The sequence below is a fragment of the Penaeus monodon genome, chromosome 39 (assembly GCF_015228065.2).
Source record: "Penaeus monodon isolate SGIC_2016 chromosome 39, NSTDA_Pmon_1, whole genome shotgun sequence".
Lineage (NCBI taxonomy): Eukaryota > Metazoa > Arthropoda > Malacostraca > Decapoda > Penaeidae > Penaeus > Penaeus monodon.
Window position 1 is genome coordinate 32526402 of NC_051424.1, and position 10000 is coordinate 32536401.

At 44.6% G+C, this 10000-nt stretch overlaps 1 protein-coding gene across 1 annotated transcript in view; it reads right to left on the bottom strand.

Moving 5' to 3' along the window:
• The window catches only part of LOC119597550 (mucin-5AC-like), a 24699-nt gene that overhangs the window by 291 nt on the left and 14408 nt on the right, over nucleotides 1–10000 (bottom strand). Inside the window, exons 5-12 of the mRNA XM_037947126.1 lie at nucleotides 7745–10000; nucleotides 7243–7421; nucleotides 6933–7060; nucleotides 6080–6305; nucleotides 5083–5210; nucleotides 4307–4384; nucleotides 3356–3526; nucleotides 1–3066 (exon numbers count right to left, since the gene is read on the bottom strand). The exon at nucleotides 1–3066 is cut by the window's left edge and continues 291 nt beyond it; the exon at nucleotides 7745–10000 is cut by the window's right edge and continues 38 nt beyond it. Coding sequence (XP_037803054.1) covers nucleotides 2932–3066; nucleotides 3356–3526; nucleotides 4307–4384; nucleotides 5083–5210; nucleotides 6080–6305; nucleotides 6933–7060; nucleotides 7243–7421; nucleotides 7745–10000 — 3301 coding nt within the window. The 3' untranslated portion in view covers nucleotides 1–2931. The remainder of the gene's footprint in view (nucleotides 3067–3355; nucleotides 3527–4306; nucleotides 4385–5082; nucleotides 5211–6079; nucleotides 6306–6932; nucleotides 7061–7242; nucleotides 7422–7744) is intronic.

Here is a 10000-nt window from a genome sequence, read left to right on the forward strand (position 1 = left end):
TTATGATTTATATGGTAAGTATTGTATATTTGATTTCTTCTATTAGACTTACATGTTTTATTCACTGTGTCTCAAATGGAAGGAATTATTTCATCATATCCATACAATTTCCAGATGACTGACAGGACACATTCAAACATCCATCCAGACTAGATGCGACATTCTGAAATCATCTGCTCACACGGCAATCAGAGGCAACACGCAACCTTTTGCTGGATGCATTATAAACACTCGTTCATTCAAAAACTCATTTGTCCAGCTTACTTACATTAATAGAGGTTCTTGTTCATTATTAAAGGAATGATCTACTTTGATTTCACTACAACTGGTATGGTGTACTTAAGAAAATATTTCTTTTCCTTGCTTACTTATTGTTATTTGATACGGAAATTGACCACAGTGCCTCATGCACCTTTGCTAAAAGATAAGAAGAATATTGTTGAAAAAAAGCTACATCTCATACTTACATCATAAGGAAATCAAGATTATAATGCTTTAACATTTTAAATTGTACAGTTATATACATAAAACACAGTTAAGAGTATTTTCACATAATCCATTTATATTGTTTCGAGTAATAAGTGACAAGACAGCAACTAACCCTAAAATACAGAGAGGACCACAAAGTATATTTTGCTTTAAAAAAAAAAAGAATGTTATATCAGATCAGAAAAAACTAAACTTCTTAAATATTGTTTTTTCCAGATATCATCCATTGATGCACTTACATTCATCACATGAAAAGTGAATGCCACTAAAAAATAAGAATTTACATTTATAAATATTATTGGTTATCTATACATAATGTGTTACTTACAAGCTAAGGAGTAATAAAGTCTAAAACTATATCTGCTGACCAAACAGCTAAATTCTGAAATAATTTTCTCTATTTCCTACATCCAGTCAAATATGTCAGCGTAACTAAAGTTCCTCGAGATATGATTCTCGAACACCAATACTGAAAGTGTTTCAATGTAACAATCTTTTTACTATAGGTCCAATAACGTTGAGCTTGAGACCCATATTTTTAAAACCTTGACCCTTAGTGGCACCATGATCTAGCTCACTCTTATAGAAGGTAGCTTACATTCAGAATTTCCAAAAAATACCACCCAAATGACACAAAAAAAGGGGAAAAAATTATTCTTGGAGGGTCTAATACTTTCTATCTTACTCAAAAACTGGGTTTTCATCCGAAACATAAGCAAATATTGCCAAGTGTTACAAACTGCCTTACTTTAAAATGTTATCACAGTTCACCAAAGTTTGTTTCAAATGGGCAACTCAGACTTCATGATCGCTGGTAAAGGACACACGGTAATGTAATTTTTGTGCGAAATTGGAGCTGTTCTGGCACAACAGGCTTACTTTCACATGAACCTGATGTAGCCTAAAACTATGTATTATACCTGCCTGCATAGATAGTAGCACTGTGTATGTGGCATTGTCGAATTCCCACTCTAAGTATTTGTCCCTCTCCATTCATTCCTGCGAACTTTCCACTCCTTCTGGTATGTAAATGGATTACAAATTTCAGCAATTATTTTATGCATCCATTTCTATATATCATCAGATTCATAATATTCCATTTCAGTTTCTTTTTTTTTCTTCATTTTTTTTTTTTTTTTTTTTTTTTACTGAAAATTCTTAATGATTTCTTTGATAGTGCTCACTGAGTTGGAGGGAGATGGGGAGGAGGTAAAACACAGGAACAGTGCAAAATGAGCCTAGAGGTGGGAATCAAATGGTGCCCCATATACAAGACTCCTACTTCAGTGATGAACTGAATTCTTGCAGGCAATAGTACTTCTACCTTTTATATATAAAAAAGCTGACTATAGGCAAGTTTGCTATAGAGTGTTGATGTACTAGTGTAGCACACTAGAATATTTCATATATAAAATTTTTTCCTTGGAAAATGGTGCTCCTAAGCACAAAATGCTTGAAATATTATCTTTACAAGACATTAAAACTGTACTCTATATGAAATTTATTAGAAGTTTCTAAAAAATAAAATCTTGTGCAGTATGTTTAAATTACAACTTGATTCAAGATTCATCTAGTCTATTAACTTCAGTGCTGATATTATTATAAAATCTATTCTAGATGTACAAATTATAATCTCATATATGTCTTCGTATGTATACAGCTCTCTGCTTATTACATAAAATAAAAAGCATAGAGAAATTTACACTTTTGAAAGTGTTTTATATATCAAAACATGTTCCCAAAAGGAGACAGGACCGTGTTCACTTCGGCTACAGTTCAGGAGTATTCAAATATATGAGGAATTAGTCAGGCTGAAGATAAGTTCTATAAAATAATTTTGACAGATTCATAGTCAGGTAAGACACCACATGTCAGTGATGTTATCTTGTGCACCATAGTTGAGTATAACAGCACAACAGAGTGCCATTGAATGTGGACAAAGCAGAGCTAGGTTAAATGAACGGCCAATGTGTTAAACACGATCCAAAAAGGCCAACTAGACATGGTGAAGCCCACACACTCTCCACAAGTCATCAAAATGATAGACTTTCTTAAAACTTAACAGTCATATAAAAGTGGTTCCTGAATGTGGAGGTCTGCAGACAGCGTGTGCAAGCTTCACCAAAAGGCAAAAGGGCTGGTGCAACATGCAAGAAAAATCCGCACAAGCACCAACTCCTCATCCTCCTGGTCCTGGCAAGGCAAAGGAGGAAAGCCAATCCCCTCAAAAAGTCTTTGGTTTTGGAGGCTGCAGATGACACTCAAGTTCCTTTCCTCTTGAAACAACACTGTGAGCTTATTCTGAAGGTCAAAAACCAAGATCCTCCAAACGTGCACACAAACACACACTCAGAGGGGAAGAGCTGCCCTTGCCACCAAGAACCCTAGGATGATGCCTCCTGTCTAGAAGTCCTCTATGTCCTCCTCTTGAGAGTCCTCATGTCAGAAATTGGTGTCAGGGCGTCTCTTGGCATAGGTAGCGGAGGAGCCATAAGGACCGGACCAGTCAGTGCGCCACGAGTCGTAGATGTTGATGTTGTAGTTGGGGTTGTAACCCTTGCCTCTGCTTGAAGGGGGCTGGAAGGGAAAAGAAGATTAATTAGGCTCTTCCTTATCCAGCAATAAAAAGTCGTTGTTCTTGATTCCATGCTTTACTAATTCCAAATAATCATGGCAAAGAAAATGATGAAACAAAAGAAAATTTAGAAATTAGTGTATGATTACAAAGAAGAAGTACTGAAAGCTTCTACAGCAAAAAGTTAAAATGATAGTGATATCAGTGGTCACATTAATACTAATACTCACAATATCTGCAGTAAATAAGAATAATAACTCAGTTACAACACTCAACCACCTCCTCCCTCACCTTGGCCACCTTCCTGTCAAACTTCTCGTTCCAGATGCCTTCCATATCGTAGAGGCCACCCATATCATATGGCCCGTCAATGCCTGCCATGTGAGCCTTGTTCAGTTCATTCAGCATCTCGGCTGTGAGAGGAACATCATGTCGCTTCTTGACCCTTGCACGGTTCACCAGCTGGAAAAAAGGGGTTTTATTAAATGGCTACAAGTGGAAAGTGGTTATATATGTTATGTAATGTGTGTGTTATTGACTAAATATGTGTTATATGACTCGGATGATTTTTGGTTCTTCTTTTCTTTTTATGGGAGGGGTACTTGTATGTGCAGTACGATAAGCTGTGTGAGATTTTTTTATGTGTATAGGTTTCTATGTATAAAGACATGTGTGTTTGCAAGAGCTAGAAATATCAAAATGATATGCAAAACACACAATAATAATCATAACAATCTGTAATCTTAGAAGTAAAAATATCAAATTCTGTAAAAAGAGCAAACCTAAATGGAATACATAAGGAATCATTGCATCTAGAAATATACAAAAAAATACCTCCTCAAAACAGAGAAATATGATAAACGGACAAAAATAAAACAATCATATATATATATATATATATATATATATATATATAAAATATATATATATATATATAATATATATATATATATATATATATATATATATATATATTATATGTATATATATAATATATAAATATATATATATATATATATATATATCATATATATATATATATCATTTACATATATATATATATATATATATATATATATATATATATATATATATATATATATATATATATATGCAGATATACAGAAAATAAACACTACAAATAAACTATATACAAAATGAGATATATACAGAGATGAAACCAACTAAACTGATCAAACCAGGAGCAATATCAACAGCACTCCATAAGAGCTTGGAACCCACATTGCAATCGTTGAGCATCTCTTCAGTGAGTGGAGCTTCGTTGGGCTTCACAATGTTGCAACAGGTTCGATTCACATACTGGGAAGAACATGCAAGGGAGAGAGAGAGAAAGACAGAGCTTGGGTTAAGGGGCAGTAGAAACGTGCAATGAAAACAGGTAAGGCAGGTGAAATCTGCAACAGAAAATGGGGCATGGGGCAGGTGGGCCATGCACAGGAAATGGGGGTATGGACACGTGCAAAGAAAACAGGAAATAAGAGATACTGAGACATGCAGCATTTTTTTTTTTTTTTTTAATAATCAAGAAATACCTTCTTATTTGGGAAGGGTGAGAGAAATATAAGCTTTGAAATTACTAATTAATTATTATTATTATTGTAGCCATTATCATGTCTTTTTTATTTCATCCAATAAAAAGGTAGTTATGCAGATGTGTCATAAAAAAGAAAAATAAATAAGAACAAAACTAACAAGAAAAGGGAAACTTAGTCATGCGTTAACAAAAGTTGTCAAAAGTCCCATGAAGAAAACCATTTAGGAGACCTTAGTCGATTAATGCAATTAAATAAAAGAAAACTGATTCATGCTAATTAGCTTTTGGAAAACTAAAAGAGAGAAAAAATACATATAATAATAACCAACAACATCACAGAAAAAAAAAAAAAATACACACGCCAATGAAAAGATACAGAAAAAAAAAATCAGCATAACCAGTTGAAATTATTTTTAAAAAAACCATAATTAACTCAATAAAGACAAAAACCCTTAATACTCACCACAGTAATTCCAAAAATGAGGATGAAGAGGAGGGAAGCCAACCCGATAACAATGACGGCTATCAGCCACTGAGGAATGAGGTAACCCGAGTCTTCTTCCTCTCTCAGCTGCTCTCGCTCGTGCAGGACTGCAACACAGGCCACGGAATGAGGAAAGAGGCAAGGAGATAGAAACAGATTACTTATAATAATGGGGGGTAATGGGAGGGGTGGTTGGAAAACTGGAGATAAAAAGAGATATTACTTATGATGATGGAAAACTTGAGAAATTAATACTTATAAATACTTATAAGAGATAAAGAGATATTACTTATAATGATGGAAAACTGGAGAAAAAGATACTTATAAATACTTATAAAGAGATGTTACTTATAATAATGGGAGAGGTAGTTGGAAAACTGAAGGTTAGAAAAAAATACTTATAAATACTTATAAGAATGGGAAGATAGCTGGATAAAAAACAGGAGATAAAGAAAATATTACTTAAACTGTTCAAAATATCGATGAATCAAAGACTATTCGATTAATATCAAAGTACATACAGGAAATACTTACACCAAAAGGTCAATACTGATAGCATGGAATTGAAAAAAAATGAAAAATACGTAATAAAATTTAATTTATATATCAATATATATCTTTTAATTCTAAATATAAATTATTATATAATATATGCTCACCTTTTCAATTTTATTTTCATTACCAAGATTCAAAAAAAAGGAAACGAAAAAAGGGGAAATAAAAAAATATGAAGAACATACAGGGAAAAACTCAACACAAAGGGATAAAAAAAGAGAGAGAGAGAGAGAGAGAGAGAGAGAGAGAGAGAGAGAGAGAGAGAGAGAGAGAGAGAGAGAGAGAGAGAGAGAGAGAGAGAGAGAGGGAGAGAAGGAGAGAGAGAGAGAGAGAGAGAGAGAGAGAGAGAGAAACCCTATAATAACAAAATAATGAAAAAAAGAAAAAAAAAACGCAGATCGACCTCCTCCTCCTCCTCCACCTCTGAAATCCGTAGACTTGGGATCGAGGGTGTAATTTCCCAGAAAGTAATCGTTGTCGACCATCTCGCCGTTGACGATCTCCTTGAGGTCGAGCGTGTCGAGTGTGGTGGTGAGGTCGATCAGGTGCAGAATATAATCGACCAGCACAGAGCCCGGGCTGAAGGCGTCGATCTCAACCCGGTCGTACCAGGGGGACAGGGGACTCCGGCGGAAGAGCATGTCCAGCTGGGGGGGAGGGCCATGTCAGTGGGGGGTTTGAGGGGGTGGGGGAAGGGGAGGGGAGGGGAAGGGTGGAGGAGGGGGAAGGGGAAGGGGAAGGGGAAAGGGAAAGGGAAGGGGAAGGGAAGGGGGAAGGGGAGGATGAGGGAAAGTGGGGGCAGGGGAGGTGGGGGAAAGGGAAAGGGGGAGGCAGGGGAAGGGGAAAGGAAAGGGGTTGAGCCATATTCATTTTTTAAAATTATGATCAATGTTCACTTTGTTCACCTTATTTTCATCTCGGGTACGTCAAAATATTTCAGAAACACACACACACACACACACACACACACACACACACACACACACACACACACACACACACACACACACACACACACACACACACACACACGCATCCCCCCAACACGCGCGCAAGAACTTACCTCCATTTCGACGGTATTGGCGAGCTCCTGCCACTCCGTCGTGTCCCTGTTCGAGAGCACACACACACACACACACACACACACACACACACACACACACACACACACACACACACACACACACACACACACACACACACACACACACACACACACACACACACCACACACACACACACACACACACACACACACACACACAAGAACTTACCTCCATTTCGACGGTATTGGCGAGCTCCTGCCACTCCGTCGTGTCCCTGTTCGAGAGCACAGGCCGCCATTCCGTGCCGTCGACGATCCTGATGGTTGCTGCCAGGCGACACTTGGACCCACACACGCCTGAAAGTGGGTTGCTGTCTTAGTGCTTGGTTTGGCGTTGTTTTTGTGGATCGACTTCCTTTTTTTCAATTATTCTTTTTTTTTTCGCAGGATAGGCTTCACGTTATTTATTTATTTTTTATTTTTTTATTTTTTATTTTTTTTTTTTTGGCAAAATTTTCTCCTTTTGTTCAAAATCGTACCTGGAGTTGTTGGTCTTGGAGAGGTCGTAGTGGTTGTCGTGGTGGTGGTGGTCGTGGTGGTGGTCGTGGTGGTGGTCGTGCCCTTGGCCTTGTCCTTGTCCTTGGCCTTGGGGGCCCCGCCGGCGGGTGTTGCCTCCGTCGTGGACTTCCAGCCGGTGAACTCCGTGGTCGTCTTCACACTGCGAGAGGGAACATTGGAGTCAACATATCATTCAGTAATCTAAACTTGATGAATCAGTTATGGATTTAAGCTTAATAAATCATTTAAGAATTCAAACTTCATATTTTTTTATTAATCAAAACTTAATCAATCATTTTATATTTTAATTTACTATCTTAATAGACTTGATAAGACTATTCATCAACCTAAACCTAACAGATCATTTAACAATCAAAGCTTATTGAACTTATTTAGTCATTTCAGCTTAATAACTGGTGTAAGCCCCGGAACAACTCAGGGGACCGACGGGCGCCGCGACGGCCGACGCGAGAAAGGACTTACGCTTCCCAGAGGTTCCTGAAGGTGGGCTTGAGGGGCGGGGGCCCGGAGGCCGTTGGGGCTGTGGGCTTGGGCGTCGTCAGGTAGGAAGGGCGGCTTGGGCGGCGCGGGAACACCAAGCCTCGGGGCCCAGGGCGCTCGGTGGTGGTGGTGGTGGTGGTCGAGTCGGAGGAGGAGGAGGAGGAGGAGGAGGAGGAGGAGGAGGAGGAGGAGGACTCACCCTCCGAGGAAGGCTGATAGCCCGGAGGCAAGAAGGCGGAGACGTCCACAGTCTGGATCAAGGGAGGCTTCGTCGCGTCCTCCTCGGGCTCCTCGCTGAGCTTGTACCCCGGAGGAAGGAAGTCCGAGATGTCGACGGTCTGAACGACGGGCGCCTTCTTGGTGGTGCTGTCGCCGGCCGGTTCCTCCGAGAGCTTGTAGCCCGGAGGCAGGAAGGCCGACACATCTACCGTCTCGACGGCCAGGCTCTTCTTGGTGGTGGTCTCGGCGGCGGGCTCCTCCGTCGGCTTGTAGCCCGGAGGCAGGAAGGCGGAAATGTCCACAGTCTGGATGACGGGAAGCCCCTGGGTGGAGGTGTCGCTCGGGGGCTCCTCGGAGGGCTTGTAGCCGGGGGGGAGGAAGGCGGACACATCGACGGTCTTGATCTCGGGGACCAACGGCGTGGCGCTCTCGCTGGGCGGCTCCTCCGAGGGCTTGAAGCCCGGCGGGAGGAAGGCCGACGGGTCCACGGTGACCACGACCGGAGCCTTCCTGGTGGTCGTCTCGGCCGCCGCCGGCTGCTCCGAGGGCGTGTAGCCCGGGGGCAGGAAGGCGGACGCGTCCACCAGGTCGGCGTCGCTGAACAGTCCGGAAAGGGGACCCTTCTCGGTGGTGGTGGTGGTGGAGGTGGTGGAGGTGGTGGAGCTGGAGGTGGCGTCTGTGCTGCTCTGGATGGCCGAGAACAGTTCCAGGAGGTTGGTCTTCTGGGTCGTGGACGTGGAGGTTGTGCTGGTGGACTCCGGCGTCGTCTCCGGCGGGAGGACGGCCTTCTCCGTGGTGGATGTGGACGTGGTTGTGGAGGAGGTGGTTGAGGTGGAGGAGCTGGTGGTGTCCTCCGCCTCGTAGCCCGGCGGCAGGAAGGATGAGATGTCGGCCACCTCGACGGCGCCCAGCCTGGCATCGGTGGCCGTGATGGTGTGCCCCTTGGTGTCGATCTCGATGTTGAAGAGGCTCTCGAGGCGCGGTTTAGAGGCCGTCTCCGTGGAGGCGGTGACCGGCGGGCCCTCGGGGAGTCGCGGCGCCTTCTCGCTGGCGCCGCTGTCGCTGTTGATGCTGGGGAAGAAGTCGTCGAGGCGCTTGGGCGGGCGCGGCGCGGCGGTCGAGGAGGAGGCCTGGCCGGGCAGGATGGCCGGCGCGACGTCCACCGTCTCGTGGATGTCGGAGAGCGAGCGGCGGGTGGTCGTCTCCTGCGCCTCGTCGGTGGCCTCAGGAGGAGCGGGGAACGTCGTGGAGGAGGTCGTGGCTCGGGCGGCGGAAGAGGCGGCGAAGGACGAGGCAGGAGGGCCCACCGGCGGCAGGCGCGTCGTGGGGCCGACGCTCTCGCTCACGCTCACGCTGTGCGACGTCTGCACGGACGCCACCACCACGGAGCTCTCGGTCGAGTTGGTCACGCGCACCTCCACGCTGGGCCGCGCGGCGCCGCGCCCCTCGTCGCGCCCGACGGAGAAGGCGGCGGGGCTCTGCAGCACGCGGCTGTCGCGGCTGCTGTCGCCGGCGCCAGACAGGCTGTTGGTGAGCGGCGGCGGCGGCGGAGGCTCGTCCTGCGACTTCTGCCTGAGGCTCGCGATCAACTCCGACAGCGTCGAGTACCTGCCCGCCGCGCTGTTGCCGCCGTCGTCGCCGTCGTCGCCGTCGCTACTGGGGCGTCGCGGCAGCGCGGGGCGGCGCGTGGTGCGCGTGGAGTCGCGCGACGCGAAGCGGAAGGGCTTGGCGGTGGTGGGCTGCGTGGGCCGCGTGGAGGGCTCCGTCGGGCGCGTGGAGGGCTCCGCCGGCCGGGTCGGGGGGTCGAGCGGCCCGAGGTCCGTCTCGGTGCCGTTCTGGTCGTCATAGTAGTCGTAGTAGTAGTCATAGTAGTAGTAGTCGTCGTAGTTCCCGGGGGCGGCGTTGTCGCTGACGAGTTCGGCGAGAGACGGCGCGGACGTCGTGAGCCTGAGACCGAGCGCGGGAGCCGCGGCGGACGGCGACGCCTGGCCGGCCGCGGGCACGTCGCCAGAGGCGGCG